Source organism: Eptesicus fuscus, chromosome 15, assembly GCF_027574615.1.
Source record: "Eptesicus fuscus isolate TK198812 chromosome 15, DD_ASM_mEF_20220401, whole genome shotgun sequence".
In the NCBI taxonomy this organism is placed as follows: domain Eukaryota; kingdom Metazoa; phylum Chordata; class Mammalia; order Chiroptera; family Vespertilionidae; genus Eptesicus; species Eptesicus fuscus.
Genome location: NC_072487.1, coordinates 72,149,366 through 72,170,222, shown reverse-complemented (window position 1 = coordinate 72,170,222; position 20,857 = coordinate 72,149,366). Strand labels below are relative to the sequence as shown.

Sequence of the window (20,857 nt, the reverse complement as noted above, 5' to 3'; positions counted from 1 at the left end):
AAGCATTTACCCCTACAAAAGTGGTTCTCAAACTGAGGGCCATGAGTGATCCATGAACAAATTTCATGGTTTTTATAAACTCCCTGCAATTATATGCAAAATTCTATAGTATGTGCCTTTATCTAGGAAGTGGGCAGTGAATCCATTGCTTTCATCACATTCACAAAGGAAACTATAACCAAAAAAAAAAAGATTAAAAACTGCTCTACAGTTTTTTGAAGTCCACAAGCATATGTAATTGTGAAAGGTAGATATAAGCAGACCTATTAACTCTTAGACAAAACAAATGACAGATACTTAAATTATATGACTTTTGAAGAATAAGGACAAAGTTGAAGTAAAATATTCATCAACTAAATAATTGTAAGCTTCCCATGCTTAATGATTTTCATGAAGCAAATATTTGGCAATTAGTTTATTACTAAGCAAATGAGATTTTGACATATACCTCAGCCTCACAGCTACTATCTAATTCACCACTTAGCATTCACCAAATTCACTAGTCACTTGAAATGGTCTTTTGATACTGCAATTGAGAAAACCCATGACAAAATAACTTCCAATGAGTTTTCATTACAAATAGGGTTTTGTGGGGGGTTTTCCTATTTAAAATTGCTTTAAGGGTTATAGTCAACAAAGTAAGTGAATATAAACTATGATTTCCCAGGTTTTTCCACCTGACAAACATCAACAGATCAGTGGCTGGTTCAAAATAGAAAATAAACAGTTCAATAACGACCGTAGTGCAGGTAAGTTATGTAATTAAAACTAAGTCCAAAAGGGCAAAAAACTAGAGCAATTAAGTAAATGATACCTAATCTGTTTCCCCCATCATGCTAAATTTGAAACTAGTATTCATTTCAATAACTTACAATCATAGTACATTTAAACTAATCTTAGTTAATCTCTGGACTAGTCAAATGCATGTGACCAATCTGTCACCTTTGAAGATAATTATTTAATTTATTATTAACTTAAACAGAGAATTTTATAGTTTTAGATAGAAAACTCGGTTATGAAACTGTAGTCTAAAATGAATATAAATCAACCATTATGACAGAACTTGAGAGTCAAAATGAACAAAATATTCTGTGTCAGCAAAATGTCTCTTGTCAAAATCTACTCTTTAAAATTTTACTATAATATACTAAAACAAATGTCCTTCCCAGCTCCATAGACAAACAAGTCTTAAATCATCATAATTCAAAACTACTATTTGGAAAGACACAAATATTGCCTAGCTATGAAACAGATTGCTTATCATCATACCTAAACTTCAAAGATGAATATTCAACCCCAAACATGTTAAAAGGAGTTTCAACATTGATTTTTCTCTTATTAGCATAAATATCATCATTAATGACAGTAATGGGAGAAATAATAGACATAAATTACTTTTATATAAAATGTGTATATAAGTTACTTAAGATCCAGGTAAGTAGCTATGGCAGTTTTCTTATATTGTATATAGTTATCACAGTTAAGATAAATTTCTATGTAAAGGATTAGAAGAATGTAATATCAGTTTTAATATATTCAGCAGCTACACATCAGATAACACGTGCAGGAGGAATTTATTTATTTTTTAAAAAGTTATTGAGCCATGGCCAGTGTTTCTCAATGGTTAGTGTCAGCCCACACACCAAAGGGTCTCGGGTTCAATTTCCAGTAGAGGGCACATACCTGGGTTGTGGGTTCGCTCCCTACCCCTGGTCAGGGAACATGGGGGAAACAACCGATAGATCTTTCTCCTCTCCCCCCATCTCTCCTCCTCCCTTCCACTCTCTCTCAGAAAAGCAATGGAAAAAATATCCTTGAGTGAGGATTGACAAAAATAAAATAAATACGTTATTGAGCACATAATGTGTGCTAAAGAAAAGCAACGGACAGACAGTCTCTGCCCTCCAGCAGCTTATAGCATCCTAGAGAATGGAAACTAAAAAAATTGTCCATTCATTCCTAAATGATTCTTTGTAACATACCACTATCAGTATTAACTTTATCCAATGATAAACTTTAATGACCCAAGAAACATCAAGATTTTTAAATTATAAGAATAAGCCCTTCTAAGTAAAGATAAGTAAATTTCTCATAATTTTCCCCATTAGGTCATAATTTAATACTCCTTCCTTCATCTTATAACCTAGACCCTTCTCTTTTTCTCATAGCTGGTTATCTCGAAAATCAACTCTAGATTTATGACTTTACATGCCCCACATATATTACTTAGAAGTTTAAAAGTGGGCAAACAAAAAAAGGTAGGAATAATTGGAAATGGCAGCACAAGTCCCAAATTTTAAAGACTGAACGTATTTTTCAGTTGTCTACTTCTAAAGACTTGCAATACAAATAACACACTAAAAATAACAATTCTTAAATGCATGAAAAAACCCTGGTATATTTTTGTACCCATTTCCCTTCAACTTGTTTCCTGCCCTTAAATAATGTGGGATCTCAGTTCACCAGTGACCATTCTAGCAACTATCAGGGAGGGTGTGGTATTTCAATTTTTATAAGAACTCCTTTCTTTAAAATACAAACAACTTTAAATTATGCCATTTATGAGAATCTGTCTCTGCCTTCAATATCTATAAATAATCATTTCTGGAGCCTCCATAAAAAGGTTAATTACAGAGTTATCAAAATAGAAATAAGACTTATTTTATTGATTGGATTTTTAAATGGTTAAAAACTCAGCAGCCTTCACAGCAAGTGTCAAGGATCCCATGCCTACGAGACTAGGCAGAGGTAATCAACTATCTAGGACTACCAGTACAAAGAGAGGAATAGTGACTTTTCTAAATTTCTTTTTGATCTATAATTATACCCTAACATATTGAGTTATAAAAACAAAATATAAAAACAGGCTTAAGTCTATCATAATTTCCCTGAAAAACAAACCTTTGCAAATATTCAGCAAGAGTAATCATCTAAAACTCTAATATCCTGAAGTTTCAACATTAAAAGTTTCAACATTTTAACATTTAGATGTTAAAATAATAGCTTTATCTATTAAAAATGTACATAAAATAATAGCTTTACCTATGAAAAGCTTATTTCTAACTAAAATTTAAAACTTTTTGCAAAACAATATTTTTCTCATAGCATGTAGTTCCCCCAAAAGGCGATAGATAAACTCTTTATTCTTGCTTTGTGCCTTAAGACATAATCTGCTTTTATCCTTCAGCAAAATATGAACCAGCTACTAGGCTGACAATGCCAAGAACCATGACAAAATGGATTATTAATGAGAAACTGAACTCCAGAACTCTATTAATTTATGTCTTCCTGTCGGATCCAAAAGATATATCAGCCTTCTCACTCAAAAGAAAAAAATGCCAACACTGTACTTTGTTTTAAAGTTCTCCACAGATGAAGAATTCATTATCCAAAGTACAGTTCTGTTATTTCAGGCTTTCTTGTAGAATAAAGAATCTTTATCAAATGGCTAAGAAAGCTGCTGACAAGTGCAAGTACCCTGCAAAATATATTTACGTCAAACATTCACTGAGGAAAATCGGGTGAGGGGCAAAATAAAGGTGAAAGCCCCTGCAACATTCCTGTCCCCATCCTGTCCTAGGAATCTTTAGAAAATTAAGGCCTTTTGATTCCAGTTACATCATGGTAAGCAACATTAATACAACTGCATGTTTGTGGACTTTTTAAATTCCTAATTATACTAATTATTCTGACATGAAGGGAAATGATCTAACAAGTGAGAAGAATGTGTGATTTCTTTATGCATAAACAATGTTTAAGTGACATAAAATATCCTTTTAAGCTTTCATTTTTAAAAAATCTATCTAATCTATGCTTATCATAATATTTATGAAATAAAAAAAACAGGAGGAAAAATTGCTATAATGTACTCTGTGTGACCTCTGCTTTCTACAGAGAATGAAAACAGCCTTTTGCTTTTCAATCCCCATCAAAGTGGAGTAAAAGAAGGGACAGCATTCCCGTGCTCACTGCCATTAATCATTGCTTTCTTCAAGCAAGTGCGTATTAATTTCTGTCATCCCAAACATCATCGAGTATTGTTACAGCACCGTTCACTCCTCATTCACCACCAGTTGTTACCAGTTTCCCTACACTGAGCAGAGACAGGGTGAATCGTGTGGATTTCAGTGTTAGAGGCCTTTATCCCTGGGGTGCTGACACCAATTAAGCCATTTCAAGAAGAAATGAGAACAGGCCCAACCCTTCCATGTAACAAGAGCTTGCACCTAGCTTTGGCAGGTTGCCATTTTCTCTGGCTTCACACTATAGAAATACTCTTCTCCACATCCTTTTGAATGATTCCGGCTGTTTACATGTAATCAGTAACAATATCTTTTTGTTCCTCTCTTCAGGTTTGAATTTAGTACCCAACATAACCTAACACTTAATACTTGGAAAATCTAGATGGTAATCTAGAAAGATGAATGCTATTATTTACAGATTCATTAAATTCAGGTTAGGAAATAAAAACATATATTCCCTTTAATAAAAACAAAATTTAAGGCATTTAAAACAGAAATTAGCGGAACTATGAAAGCTACTGCTTTCCTCAAACTGGGTTAATTGAAGATAAAACATTTTATTCCATTAGATCAATTTTAGCACCGCATTTGCTAAGAAAATTCATATACACAGGAATATAAACCAGATACTTCTAGTATTAAAGGGAAAGTTTGTATCCAGTTTAAAGAAGCGTATCATCAACATTGCATTGACATCTGCTTTCTTTTGGAGTCTTTGGTCAGGCACTAAAAAGCCATGCTCTGTAAAAGGTTACCTTCAAGTGCAAAAAAAATCTGCTCAAGTGAGTTTAATTAATATCATTTTTGCATCATTAAATATAGAGATCCATCAAACTCTTTCACAATATTGTTTACTTTTTTGACCGCTTTAGATCTAATCATTCTCCTTGTTTTAGACATTTACATCTGCTTTTAAGTTTTTATGGTTGCCTGTTGGCAGGCAGCAAAGTGGAGCTGTCGATGCTACTGCAGAATAATGCAAGGTTTGTTATGAATTAAATATTAGAAACCTTAACACAGCGGCCAATAAGAATTATTTGCCTTATTAAAGCAGCAGAAGACGCTGATTAAATTTTCATTGCATTGCAGTCTTTTCCCCATTTCTGCTTTCAATTCATCATTCTAATGTATGAAAGGCTCGCCGAATAATGGCAGGGGGACTTAATTTCTGGAATGCAAATATAGCAAAGAAAATACATAAATACCCTCCCAAAAAACATTAAACAGTCAGTTCTAATTAAGTGAATACTAACTAAGTAAATATTCTCTTAAAGGGAAAAAAATAACTCAAATGTCAAGAATTCAAAAAGGAAAGCACAATTATCTATTTTACAAATACATACAGCTAACAGATACACATTGTGAGTAGACTGTATTATTTTTTGGAAACTGCACTTCTTACAATCAAGTAACTCCTTTGCAGGCCTTACAGAATTCTAAAGAAAAGGAATACAGTTATGGCTGTACTCAGCTTTGCAGTTTCTAAAAAATTAATAATTTTTTTAAGAAAAAAAATGACAAGAAAGGTAATAAAACAATGTATGTAAAGTAGCACTCAGCCAGAATGACAACTAGCATTTTTAAATTCCTACATTATGTTTTAAATTTACAACATTTACTGTTGCAAATATATTGAGGGAATAAACTGCCCTCGCAAAAATACTGTAATCGTATGTCCTATACTGAAGGTTGTTCACGTTTCTGCCTTAATGTGAGAAAGAAAATGAACTTCAAGTATCCATTTCCCCTAGAGAAAATCTCTTCCTTGAAACTCTGCAACTAATGAAATTGGGATCTATAAATAGCAGCATCATTACCATGAGAGCCTCTGCTCTGTACCAGTCTCTGCAGCTGACCCTCTTTATACTAATAACTACCAGACTTCAGTCTCATCCCTCTATAGGATGATCAATATTAGGACAGTTAAAAATGTGATGGAAATTAAACCTACAGAAATGGTATTTACTTATCAAGTTTCCTAAAAACAGGCAGTACTGCCTATACTTAACTACCTTTCTGCTCAGACTTTACTTGAAAGGTGGTTTGGGGTATTGTTTTGGCTTTTTAAATTTTTTTTAACCGAGATGAGTGGGCCTCAATAGCTTTTTCTCTAATGCTATAGAGACGTGCATTATGACAAGACAAAAGCCGTAATACACCTGAAATGCTCCCTGCTGAATCTCTCTCAATGAACCTCATTAAAATGGTTACTCTATTCCAAATATTATCCAATGAAGCATTACTGTAGTAAACTCTTGCTAGAATTGTTGAATACAGTGATGGATAAAAATCTGTGAGCATTTAATCAGTAAATGTAATGATCTGGAACGATATTTTACTCTTACTCAAAATACAATATTTTCAAATTCAATAGATCACTCTAAAAAGTTAACCAATATTTAATATCTCCACTGGCTGTAAATTAGATCATAATAAAGAATGTAGCTAAAGGATCTAGGAAAAGAAGTTATTTATTAAATCTCTATAGAATACACTATTGCTATGTATAATTTATTGGCATGGAAATATTTATGTTGCACTTCATTAATGGTAAGTATTCATTTACATTTGCATTTCCTATATATAGAGAGCTCAATTGTTCACTAATTTCATATCTCTTAAAATAAATATGATAAAACGTTCCAGTGGGTGGATGAGTTTAAAGCCTTTTATTCTCAGTGACAAAATTATTGATGACAACATATCATAAATGGCACTTCCTCCATATACACATGTCACAAGAAAATGTAAAATATTGGTACAGCTGCACATGTAGAACATTTACTTTTTAAATGAAAATATAACATTTCAACATTAAACACAATGTGGCTTAATCAAAAGAATATATGTGAATTCAAAGGTGACATCAAATTTCACACATGCTTAACTTCATACTCCATGTACCTTGTAGGTACTCTATGCACAGAAAAATGTAATTAGCCTAATTTAAACACAAAAGGCATGGCTCATTTTGGCACAATCAGATACACATGTGCCATCACGCTTGGTTCACTAACGTTTATGTTTACTAAATTATTGTTACCATTCAATTAAAACTATGAAATAGACCACAGAAATCTAAATACATTCAATTTTGAAAAAAAAAAGTTTTTAAAAATATACTGTACATAGAAAAATTCTACTAGAGGTATATATCACAATCATATGCTATGCTGATAATTATTTTATAAATTCCACACAGTAAACTTGTTCACTGTATGCAACCTTATACTGAATTCTTTTCTTCTCCTACACCTAAAGAAGAATTAGGATTAAAATACAGATAACACAACAGTATTTTCCTGCAATGAACACATGAAGCACAAAAGAAAACAATGTTTAAGAGTTAATATTTAAAAGCAAACAATCACATTTAAAGCATCAAGAACTAATATCTACAGGGAACTTGCATCTGCCTTTTTTTTTAAGTGAAGAATATTGAGATGGACTTTAAAACAGAAAGTAAACTTCCAGGGTCCTGAAATCCAAGTACAAAGTAATTTCTTTTGTGTTGCCCCTCTCATCTCAAGGATCCCAATCAGAACAAACTGCTTGAAATAAACAGCTTGTATAGGAGAGTCGTATAGTTAAATAAAGCAGATTCGTAAATGGCAGGATACTCGCAGCAACTACGTGGTTCTTACTCTGAGGCAACTGATAGAGCAGAGCTGCTCAGCGGCACTTGACAACAGCAGTGCTCCCACAATTGTAACCCTCAAATCCAATCAATCCTTGCTCTTTGCATTTCAAGCAGCTCCTGGCTGCCACTGCCTGAAGATAACTATTTTACCACCTCTGTCATGCCTAATTAACAAGTCAGATGTACAATTTAGAAATTTTGCAATTAACCTGCTAAAATATTGCTGGAGGATGCTAATTGTTATGCCAGTTGCCATAAAAGCTCATTTGCATAACTTATGTGTGAAAAACAATTATGAGCCGCGTTCACAGACGCGGTCCACAAACTGCTCCTAGCTACGGATGAGAGGGCCACAAAAACACTTAATTCATTGCCCACAAAATTATGTTCCCCCTTTTCTTAAACAGCATCTGTTTTGTGAAGCTATATTCATAGAAAATCCCCAAATCAACAATTAGAAGCATATGTAAATGTGCGATTACAGTTCTTTTTCTTTCATTGACAACTTCTCCTTTTTTGCTTGCATGAGGAGTAGGGGATGATATGATAAATGCCTCACTGTTCCAATTCCCTTGCACAACAAATAGGAAGTACATTTGGCAGTGCCAGTGAAACTGCCAGCCCACCAGCCAGGAGGAAGCCATTCTCCTCTGCTCTATCTAGTCACTGCAGCACCATCACTAGAGGCCACTTTAACAACAGAGAAGCTAAAGTCAATTGTTTCTTCAGTGAATAGGCTTCTGTTCTCCAGCATATATTTACTGAGGCATTTAGGGCAGATTTTTCCCATTAAACTGAAGTCTGTAAAACATGGTTGTCTACAAATATTTACACTAGTGCTGACCACAGCGCTGCTGCCACTCAGTGTCACTTTGGGCCTGACCACATTTTTTGAAGCTTGGGTTTTGCCATCTTCTTTGCATCCTCACATTCCATTACTTTCTTGGCCCAAGCTGAGAGATTTTTGCCACCACCTGGAGCAAGGACAGCCTGGGTTGTCACTGATGATGCCACGGGTAAACTACCTAACCTCTCTCTGTCAGTTTACTCATCCCCAAATTGAGAATTAAAATACCTACTTTGGAAGGTTGCTACAAATTTAGGAAATATTATGTCATCTGCATTATATAAATTTTTTCCCCAAAAGTGTGTATTACTTTTTTAATTTCCAAGTGGAAATTGTTTGTTTGTTTTTAATGCATGTAAAAGCACCTTGCACAGTGCCTGGCACACAGATGGCACTCAGTAAATGATAGTAGTTTTTATTTTATCATTATTAAATGAATGGAATCTTCTGGAGGGGAGAGCTTTGCCTTTCCACACAGAAATTATAATTGCTTAATGGTGAATAATTCAGAAATTATATGGCATGGTCATCAATGCTAACATTTAAAATCAAAAGGGAAAACTTTATGAAACTAACCCTTTTTTCACATCATAATTCTTACATTTTGGAAAATGTAAGAATTGGAAAAAAGTTTGTATTTCTACAATAATTCACTCACTGAACAACAGTCAACTAAGTTTTAACTGATTATAGTTTGGTTCTAGAAAACACTATTAGTTATCAAGCCAACATTTTATAAAATATTAGAAGTTTAAGTGACATAACCATGTAATTAAAAAGTCATAATGATAATCAGTCAAAAAAGAATTTAATGGTTTAATGTTAGAAATAGTAACATTAGACTGATTATACTGAAAGGAAGAAATATTTCCTTTATTGAACACAAAATGTCATAAATTTAGGTAAATCAAAATTAGTTCATGTAGTACACTGACAGAATAGAATTTATGTTCATAGAGTCCATCATTTCATTTCCAAGGCATTCTGTTTCTATAGTGATCACAGTCAAAAGGTCAAGAACCAAGAAAGTCAATAAGTCCCTAAGAATATCCTCAATATCATATCACATCACTGCTCTAACAAGTGGTAAGCAAGAGAAATTCAAATAAGTCAAACACCCACAGTCTCTACACAGTTAAAAGCATTTCCTTCACTTTTTTCCTTTACTTATTCAACAATGAAATATGACGAGAAAAACTGGAGGGTTCTCTTATTTGAATAACAAGTGAAAATCTAAAAATATCTTCACTGTATGTTATTACCAACTGTATCACTGGGTTTTTATAGTGACAGCCCTGTGCTATAATTTCTGAGAAAACCTCTACATAAAGCTCCATAAACTCAACCATTCCTGTAATGTATCGCCTTATCTAGCACACAATCATTTCAAACACAACTTTTCATGTTAGTATAATTTGTTCAAAAATGGTAATAAATACATCCATGAAGCCAGAGAAATCATTGCACAATCTATTGTTACTTGTTCTTACCAGTACTGACAGTTAATCCTAGACCCAAGATCCAATGTAAAAGAAAAATAAAATATTCCGATATTACTTGGTTTAATTAAAGATATTCATTATACACATACCTTTTAATGGACCAGTACTCCCAATCAACATTATAAATAACCTGAGCCAACTGCAAAATAATGTCTGTGAACAATTATCTCAAAACTAAACCATGGATGGCTGTCAGTTGGTGGCAGAGTTCTTGCTTTCATAATAAATATAAAATCAATTTCCTGTTCTAGTTCCTATTCCAAGTTGAAAATGATATATCTGACTATGAATTCCAACTACCTTCGTCCTTAGGTCTGGTGTTTTTTTGTTGTTGTTGTTTTGTTTTGTTTTTTAAGAAGGGAGAGGAGAAAAGAAAAAAACTTATGAGACCATCTAAGTCAATTCTTTCTCACTTGAGGGCACTTGAATAGTCAAGTTTTCTAAATAATATGCACATATATATATTTTTTTAATGCAGTTGCTTTCCCCCCATCAAATGTCACTCAAGTATTTTAGGAGACCCTCACACTAAGTCCTCTATAAATTCCTATTTACAAGGTTTTTTAATACACCTGAAAGCCTGTAGAAAACTTTTTGTTTAAAAAATAATAATATGCAATTTCAAAAGCTTTTTGTTCCCATTTCAATCAAAAATAACTTCATATGGTTTAAATGAAATTTTACAAGTAATCAGAGACTAATGAGGATTCACTGATTTAACTAGTTCAGGGAGTCTGAGAAAAAAATGAGAATTTAAAGTAACCAAGTATTTAATTTAGAAGAGCAGCTAATGTGTAGATACACTAAGACCTCCTCAATGAGAAATGTAATCAGGACTTCTGTGTCAGGAGACACTCTCATACCCCTCTCTGTGTGCACATTCCTAACTCCCATTAACATTAACAGGCACCACACATGCACAGGGAGGAGGTGCCAGCCTTGGTAGCCTGTATGCATGGCAGCTGTGGTAACTAAATAATCCATATGGCTCTGAAGAGAAGTTATGGTTTATTGGGTCTAGAGTCACAGCTACAGTGGTGGAATTCAGATACCAGAACCATGCCTCAAGATGAAGGCTTTATCCAAACTCACGCCTATCTAACCATACCGGATTGTAGTTAGACCAAGTTTTGCAGTTCTACCTCTATTGGTGGTTTATACTGGAAGAAGTTCCATGTTTAAGGAAACCTTAATTGTTTTCCACAGGCACAGAGAAGTTCTGTTCTCTTCCCCAGCCATCACTCCTATCCCAGTACTCATTCATACATATCTCCACAAAATATAGAAAATCACATAGTTGATTTATAGAGAAAATCAAAGGCATTGGCTTAAACCACAAAAATCTTCAAAATCAGAATCAAGTATTAAGCTTGTCTTCAACATGAAAATTAAATAATATGGTAATCTTACACAACAGACATAGGCTGAAATGTAAATTCCACAGGTTGTGCAAAGTGCAGAGTTTAATTCTAATTGTTTCAGTTTTTAGGTATTGAAGTCCGAATCTTAATGCTCATTAATATAGTTTCCTGAAGCCCAATTTAACAACTTCTTCCTTCATTCCCTAGTGAATAATATATTCTTATAAAGTTCAGGTTAGAGAAGACACTGGTGCACAAGCACACAAGCAAATTTACACTTCTGGAAAGAAGTGGTAACAGTTTACTAGCCATGTTGCTGAAATTAGGCTTTAGGGGGAAAAAAGACTAGATGACACAAAATTCTTAGTATACTTTCATACAGAGAGAGCACAATGAAAACTTAATATTACTATCTCCAATTAGGTCAATTAACATTCAGAAAAATTCTATAACCTTACGTTTAAATAATCATAGGAGAGGGAAAAAAAAAAAAAACCTACCAATGTTCTAGAAGCTTCTCTAGACCTTTCAATCAATTTTATTTATATGCAAAACCAAGAAAAAATTAAAAAAATAAAAAACAAAACAAAAAAAAACCCACAAAGCTCCTCCTGATGCTAAAGCTCTCAATTTACTGACAGGCAAATGGCTTCATGCTGCCACTTAATCTCATTTCTTGCATAATGCCCTCTAATTAGCATATCAAAGTGAATTAATACTTCTAGGGCATTAGCAATGGGGAAATCTGCTCCAGGCTCACAATAGCAGTTAAGAGAGAGCCAAGAAATCCTCAAAAACACCACAAACCACTTTGCATTGCAAAACTGTTCAATTTATTTATCCTCTCTCTCTAAACACTTCTACCGCACACTGTTTTACTACTGTTCACCAAACAAAATGATAATTGCCAAAGTTACCAGCATCTGTAATGCCTGTTTAGAATCTTAATTTAGATTATGTTGCAGATAGTTTCTATATGCAACCATTTGTTCTATTATAAATGTTAATATTGAGAGTGGAAATGTTGACATTCTCAATTAGTTAATTTGAATTTGAAATAAAATTTTATGAGATTTTAAAATTTATGAATTTTTTAATGTAAAAAGCCACCTGCTGGACTCTGATGCCTACGAAATATGCTTTGAAAACTGATGGATCACATAAAGCAAAACAAACCAAAAAATCATTTTGTCATAACATATGTTGAGTCTCCCAAATAGTTTAAACATTGGGAGGAATCATCAGCATTAAAAGGATTACAATGTATGTATACCAATTCCTCCATTAATGATTACACAAAAAAGGTTATTGTTCAAAACAGCTTAACATTTTTAAAACACTTAATTTGAAGAAAACAAATACAAATAGTTTTTAACAATTATTTTTATCCATAATTTTAATTGTTTTCCATCCTCCTATATAGTCAGTATGAAAAAAAAAATGCTATGCCAATTCAATTTAACACATTCTGTCACACCAATTTTTTTGCTAGACACATACTCAAATTTAGTACCAAAGCAAACTACTGCTACCATCTAAAACTACAAATATTGTATTTATGGAATATGTCCATAAAAAAATAATAAAGAGATTCTGGTTACTATTCTACCTACAAAGGGGATAATTAGACTCAAGTGTTAAAGATTAATTTATTTTCAGATATGTTCCGTGTCTGAAGTCATAAAAAGGCTTATTTTTTCAGTGGCTCACTCAAGCATTGATTATAATTTATTTGTTATATATAACACTATCATCTAGCTATAATAGCACTTTAAATTCTATAACTTTGTAAAAAATCTGATAGCCAGGTTTGAAAAACTTTGACCAATTTACTACATAGTGATATAAATTATTTACTCTGTTCATACTTAAAGACTCAAATGGCCTACTGAAGTAGAGCAAATGCTTGAAAAGGTCAACATGGGAGGGGGTGTGTGCAAGCTTTGTTAGTATGTTACTACCTAAATCATGCTGATCACACTGATAAATGGCTAAAACACAAGCCTGCTGAGAAAACAAATAAAACATTATTCTCATAGTGTCAATAGAAATAATAAATATCTAAAGATGCTCACATGTACACAAATAGAGAAAAAATTGTCTGAAAATCCTTATTTAACTTGATGTGTTGGTGCTGATGTGTTAAGTATTTATTATGAATAGATAGATACCTCAATGGTCTGAATAAAAAATAAAGTGATGACTGATTTAGGGTGTGGTTCATGAAATGCAATTTCAATTCTTTATAGCTGTACTTCATATAACTTCATTTTATACAATGCCACCATAAAGTAGCAAAATGTAAGTAATCCAAATTAGACGTTAAACTTAAATCTGTCTTGGAAGCAGCCTTTTACAAAAGTAACAAAATTAAATCCAAAAGTACAAGTGAAATTAATTAAAAAGTAAAGGATCTTAGTATGAAAAAGGTACATGTAGATATATTTTATGAAAGCTGATAAACCAGTGTGCTCTTTGGAGCAAGTCAGGGCTTCCTTTGCTACTGTAATATACTTCTGATTTGGAATAAAATTATGTAAATTTATATAATAACGTAGTAAAGTCTACACAAATCTGTAATAAAATGAAGTTCACTAAAACTGAGGCATGAAATAATTACTTGAGGGTTCACTGTATTATTGGGGGGAAAGGGTTGAAAGACAGCCTATATTTTTAAGATGCTACCTACTTGACACTTTAGATCATGACGTTCTAAACTAGTATGGTAGTGGGGGTTTTTCTAGGTTTTCTACAAATACTCTTATGAGGCTGGGAGAGGAAGAATAAAGAAAGTTAGAAAAACATCTTTTGCATCTTCCCTCAAAACCTCCTTAAAAAGCTTCAGTAAGTTATACAAATTTACAAAAATATAAAAAATAATTAAGAAAATATTCTGAAATTGCTCTAAGAAAAAATTTGTGATAAAGCAGTATGTGATAGTTCCAAGATACACTGACTCTGTATTTTCCCCTGCTTAATCATTTAATATATCCAATCTAAACAAGCCATGTCTAAAACTGAAAGGAAATTTAAAACATTAACAGTCCACTAAAATTTGCTTCAAAATAATCGTGAAAGGGTGGGAGTTACAGAGAAAACAAGATTAGCCAAGTGTTCCTGCTGATGGTAGGTGATGAGTTCATGGGGATTCAAGTTTCTCTTCTATCTACATGTTTTGTTTGAAGCTGTCCATAATAGTCATTAAAACGCAAAGTTAATCGTGTATGGAACAGTGCATTTGTTTTCAAAGCTTTGGGAAAATAATGATAATTATGTTGGAAATATTGCAAAAGCAACTGAAAAGAATGTATATGACATATACAATAACATTTAGACTTACATATAACAATTTTCACCTTTCCTGTTAATTTTTCACTTGATGGAATACTTGGTTTTTAAACATTGGGATTTAAAGAATTACATTGCACTGTACAAAAAAAAATAAACATTTTAATATTGAAGCATAAATAAAAGAAAACAGACCAGAAAAAGAAGACTCCAATGAGTCTCTAAACCTTTAGGGACAGAATTAAAATAGAGGTGTTGACTGAGAACAGTGCCCTGTCCCTCTGAAAGCTAGTCACACTTATGGGAGTAAAGATAAAAGGTTTAATCATATAAATCATAATCTAAATTCATATAAAAACTCACAAGCTACATTCTTGATACAGTTTGGATATCTAAAATTCTTATGACTCTTTCTATGAAGGGTTCCTTTCAAAGTAAAGCATTTTTAATAGTCATTTTCTTCTCCTTAAACATAAAAAATACTTCAACCAGCCCAACCAGCCAAGCAGGCCTTTCTCTTCCCCTGCGGACACCTCCTGCAGTAGAGAAGTTCATTAAGTTTTATGATCTTCCCAAGTCAGTCCTGCTTATAAGCCTCACAAAGGCCACAAATCTGGCAAACCATCATGTATGCCATTAGACATTACTAGTAAATGAACGCTATTTAGGGTTTGTGGTGGCAATAAATCAGAGTTTGGTTGGCAGCTATCAACATGGAGTATTTTAACCTACCATTTAAAAAAAGGAAAAGGTTGTGTTGATTTTTTTTAAAAATATACAACATTTTTTCAATAATTGAGATTATATACTAAAATGCTGGATTTTCATTAAAAATTTTTAAATACTTTTTTTTTTTTCCTCAAAAAGAGCCATTTCCTTCACTTGAAATGTCACAATTAAGGGCATTGGAAAGAAGGCAGATTTGTGAGGATGTTTTCACAAAGGAAAGTTCTTCAACAATCAAGATGAAGGTGACCAAAAAGATGTGAGGGAATGTACCCAAAACAAGTATGTAGATGAGGAGCCCTCATAGCATCAGGGATGTTTAATAGGAGATAGATGATAAAATATGGCTAAAAAAAAAACCCAAAAGACAAATCTTAACATATTTATCTCACTGGTTGCTTAGTTTAAAATGCGCAAACATCTTGATTATAAAGCCTGTAACTTTTCAGTTGCTTCCAAAATGCATAAGTACCATAATTTAACAATGACAGACTTTTCTGCCCAAAAATAATTGTATGATGAATTTTACAAAAAAAAAAAAAAAATACATTTTCTAGAAAAAGCAAACATCTCATAGTAAAAGTATACTTTCCCTACCTCTGCACAAGAAAATAATATAATTGTGGTAGATTACCCATTTATCTGTCAGAAGGAAAAAATACCTTTCCATATTTAGTAGGAGGGAAAAAAGATTTTTCCAAACTAAATTCCTCATGTGCATCAGAACTGGAAATGTTCACTGTCTGATCAGAAACCTAAAAATCTACTGGCAAATCTACAAATATATGGAATTTTTTTTTAAATGATTGTCTTATTTTCTAAGAAGCCCAACTGAAATGACATTATCATCCATTGAAGTGATGGTTTTCTCTCCCTACTCCCCGCTAGTCAACCTCCTTTACTCCCCCCGCCCCCCATTATACAGAATAGAGTCATCACATAATCTCCCTAGTTTCTATTACAAATGACTAGGTAAACTTTATCTAGATCACAGAAAATTAATGTTTGGCTACTATATTATTAGATTACATAAAATGATCTAAAGAAAAAAACCATTATACAATCTATTCTACAATGCTTATAAGTTCATAATGTTTCCAAACCATGACTATGGGAACCGATTCGGGGGTGGGGGAGGCTGAAATTTGCTGCCCTGCTTTCTTTGCTTTGGTGAGGCTCATGTCTACACAGCTGTTTTATTTCAAACCAAGGATTCTGAGTCCAGCTTCCCTGTCTCCTTCTAAGACTAGTTTTGGAGAGTGAGGTGGAGCTATGGGTAGTAGGGGAGAAATGAGGGGAGAGAAAGAGCTTCACCCCCATCAATCATTCGGTACTTAAATCCCATCCCTCTCGAGCTTAGAGAGGCTGGCAGGAAGATGCCTGTAACCAGACAGCCGTCTTGACTCTGTCGGCTGTTAGCTTTTTACAAAAGAGATAACGTACAAACTTGGATCCCTTGGCCAAAGCACAAAAAGAGGATCTAATTTACAATTTATCACTATAAGTCTCAGAAACAATTTTCAAACACAAAAATTTCCTTTGTCAGCTACCTCTTGCTTTTTAAATAGCAAGAGCCCTACACCACAGCTTTTCTGCCAGACTCTGAAAAGACTTGTTTCTTTTTCGAAACTCACCTTTGACATGAGGTTGACTACACTTTCCTTTCAGAATGGTGTAACTTAGTCTTGTGCAAATAAGCAACTAGAGGACTTATGCTTCCTAATTGAATTCTGCCTGCTGCTAAATGTCTAAACAAGAAAAGCAGTTTGCTGGGTATGGTTCTCAAGGTGGCTAGGCCAAAACTTTAAAAAGGGAAAAGAAAAAAAAATTATGAGAAGAGGGTGAGGGGAAAATATCAATACCCTCACCCCAGTAATATAATGCCGTATAAAGTGGAATCAATCTTAATATTCACAACATAGTCAATACCCCAGTGCTTAGCTGTCAGCAGAAACTGAAGTGGAGCCCTGATAGCAAGAAAATCCTTGGACATTAAGCAACACAATTTACTGAGAATTACATACTTTTAGACTTCTAAACTAAGGAAGCCTTAAGATTTCATACTTAATGTCTTCTTTTATAGTCAGATAAAAATTATCTACCATTTCAAATCACAATGCTTTCTAAAGATGGCTAAAAAATCAACACAGGGTAAAAGTTAGTAATTTAACATGTCGGTGGTTTACAAAATGAAAAATATATCTTTAAAAGAATCACTCAACATTAGGAAATCATGAATACTAAGTGAATGAAAGGCAGGAAAAAAACTACTCGTTAAGGCTGTCAATATTTGCTATTAATTATGGTTTTAGCATATATTTTAATAGACAGCAACAACCCATCATCCTTTCTTGACTACTTTTAGGATCAGAATAGCATTGCAGAGTGAAAATCTGTTCAAAAGGAGGGTCACTAACAATTATATGCAGTGTGCTATTACTTGTACACTCAATTTAAATGCAGTCACACTTAACCTTTTAAATAGCATCACTTGGATATTGTTACATCCTGGACTTTAACTTTCTCTTCTTTGCCTAAACATAAAAAAAATTTTTTTTAAATAATGGCAACTTTATAATATGGTATAGCCAACACACACCAAAAACATAAATAAAAATAAACAGTAAAGCTTGTTTAATGCACTTGTTTGCCATAAACAGGGCAGCTAATATCAAACACTAACTAAAACATCTAGATTAAATCTATAATTTCACTTGAGTTATAACTGTCACCTCAAGACTAAAATATCTTCAATTTTAAAAAAAGCCTTAAGAAAAAAATTAAACTGAAATGAATTGCCAGAAATTTACCTAATATGCACGTGTAGTTTTCATTCCAGCACTTCTGCAAAAACTGTCTTCTCATATAATCCCTGACTTGAACACGTCAAAAATGGTTTCACCTGCCTCTGTGACCTTTTTCTATTTGATAAAATATATTAAGCATATTCACAAAATGACTTCAAGCATAAAACATACTAGAAATATTAATAGGTGAAATACATTGTATATGCTTAAACGCATCATTAGCCTTTCTCGATTCTTAAGAGTAGTCTTCCCAACTAAAACACTAATTCCAACGTGCCACTGAAGTCTGTTCCATTGCATCTATTCTTCTATCTGAGGAGCTGACGCTTAAGGCTGTCCAAGTATAACAAAGTTCGGGCGATGCTTCTCCCAGGGACTCGGTCCCTGGCATCCAGTCTCCCGATGCTCCTTTTAAAAACTGACACACAAACAAGGCAAAAGGAGCGGGAGAGGGCGGCTGGCGCTCCGGGCCCCCTCCCCGCCAGCAGCCAGGGGCGGCCGCCTGGGGACTGCGACCCAGCCCCGTGCACATCTACACTTCATTTTACACCAGGAACGGGACTGAGAAATCGACTCCAGATTTATTGCAGATTTTTTCCTCAAGATCAGGAGGTGGGAAGGAGAGAATGATCAAAGATGGCGGTGCCCAAAAGCAGCAGCTCTCAACTGGAGAGTCGAAGGAGTAGCTCCGACCCCACCTCGGGGGTCTCCGGGCCCGTGGCGGGGCGCAGCGCCTTACCTGTTTTCTCTTTGATCTCACACAGGACGCTGAAGAGCGCGGGTTTCATTCTGTGACAGTTGAGGGCATGTTTCCTAAAGAGCAAACAGCAAAACACAAAGGTATTAGCATCACCTATGGAATAATATGGCGCCTACAAGTTAGACCCAAGATTTTAATTCCGGCTCCCAATTTTGGAAAGCTCGTTTGAACCCTGGCAAGTCAACAGAAACTCCAGTTGACTGGTGAGCGACAGCCGGCAAGCTCCGGCAGCTCCAGCGCCTGCCCGAACGAGGCGCGACCCGTCTGCCCGGCAGGCAGCAGCCTGGGCGACCGCAGGGCGCGAACCCGCACGGGGAGCCGCGACACCGGGGCAGGCGGCGACCCCGCGGGAGGGGACGGCGCGGAGGGGCTCCTGCGTCCGCCCTCCACCGAGGGAGCCGGGCCGGGGCGGGCGGCCGACCACGGCCAGCGGACGGTGACAGCTCGGCAAAGTTTGCGAGGCGGCCCTCCCTTCCCCGAGAACTTGGCCGCCCGCACCCGGCCCGGTCAGGGAAACACCCATCGCCCCGCGCCCGTCGGGCGAGGTCGTCCCGCGGCCAAGCGGAGGCCGGCGCCGGGCCCGGGCCCGAGGAGAAAGTTGCACTTCCCTCCGCCGCGGCCCGGAGCCCTCGCCGGGCGGCGTGCACGGGGTCCAGGCGGGAGGTTTGAATCCGCGCGAGGGGGCCGGGCTACCGGAGGCCGGACGGCGCGGGGAGAAAACCACGACAGCCGCGTGGCGCCAAGTCCGTCCCGAGCCCCGAGAGCAACTTTGCTGACTCCCGCCCGCGTCCAGGGGCGCGAGCAAGTCCCCCGAGGCCCGGGCGGGCTGCTGGTTTTCGGAGAAAGTTCCCTGCCCGGGGCTGAGGCCCCTGCCCCGGGCGCCGCCCCGGGCCGCGACTCGGCCGCGGGCCTGGCTCCCGCGCACACACAAAAGATGCTTAATGAGACGACACCAACTTTGCTTGCGCCTCGTCCAAGCTCTGGTCGGTGATGGTCATGATCTGGTGGAGGATGTCGCCGATGTCCTGCTTCCTGCCGTCGCCGTCCGCCCCTTCGTGGCCGTGCGGGGGAGGCGGCAGGGCCATGCCCCCCTGCACCGAGTGGCCGGCCAGGTTCACCCCGGCCAGAGTCTGCAGCATCCTGGATTGATCGTCCATCCCGCCGCGCGCGGGCGGGAGCGGGCGGCGGCGGCGGCTGAGGCGAAGGCTGAGGCGGCGGCGGCGGCGGCGGCGGCGGCGACGAGGGAGGAGAAGAAAGAGGGGGAGGGGGAGGGGGAGGCGGCCGCGCGCTCCCCGCCCGCGCGGGGAGGGGGCTGCCCGGCCGGCGGGGCCCGCGGCTGAGGCGGTGCGGACGGGTTCCCGGCTCCGGCTTCCGCCGCCGCCGAGGCTGAGGAGAAGCGGCGGGCGGAAGCGCCGGGCTCCGCGGCGGTGGCGGAGGCGGAGGCAGCGGCGCCCGCTGCCCTCACGCGGCCGCCGCGCCGCCTCCTCGCCGCCGCGCACCCCGCCGGGCGGCCCCGCTCAACTTGCTCCTCAGCGCCGGCCGAGTTGCCGGGACGCCCGCCGTCCCCCGCGCCAGCCTGCGCACTCCCCTCCCTCGGCCGCCGCCGCCGCCTCCTCCACCGCTTCGGCCGTGCGGGAACCGAGCCCCCGAGGCCCCGGGGGAGGGAGCGGCGGCGGCGGGCAGCGGCGGAGGAGGAGGCCGGCGGGTGGGCCGAGGGGGGCGGAGGAGTAAAGTTTGGGAGCGGGCGGGCCGGCGCGGCGGGGGCGCGGAGCCCGGTGGAGGGCCCCGGCGGGCCGCGCGCCGGGCGGACAGCAGATTGATGGGGCGGGAGAAGTCGCCGCCGCCACTGCCGGAGCCACGCACCCTGCCAGCAGCCGCCGCGGACCGGGCTCGAAGGCCGCCGG

At 37.5% G+C, this 20,857-nt stretch overlaps 1 protein-coding gene across 2 annotated transcripts in view; it reads right to left on the bottom strand.

The window, feature by feature from the left end:
• PBX3 (PBX homeobox 3) overlaps nucleotides 1-20,324 on the bottom strand; it is a 187,547-nt gene extending 167,223 nt beyond the window's left edge. For both annotated transcript variants that reach the window (XM_008155306.2, XM_028130866.2), the window contains exons 1-2: nucleotides 19,911-20,324; nucleotides 18,933-19,006 (exon numbers count right to left, since the gene is read on the bottom strand). In XM_008155306.2, coding sequence (XP_008153528.1) covers nucleotides 18,933-19,006; nucleotides 19,911-20,110 — 274 coding nt within the window. In that variant the 5' untranslated portion in view covers nucleotides 20,111-20,324. The remainder of the gene's footprint in view (nucleotides 1-18,932; nucleotides 19,007-19,910) is intronic.
• Nucleotides 20,325-20,857: the final 533 nt, after the last annotated feature.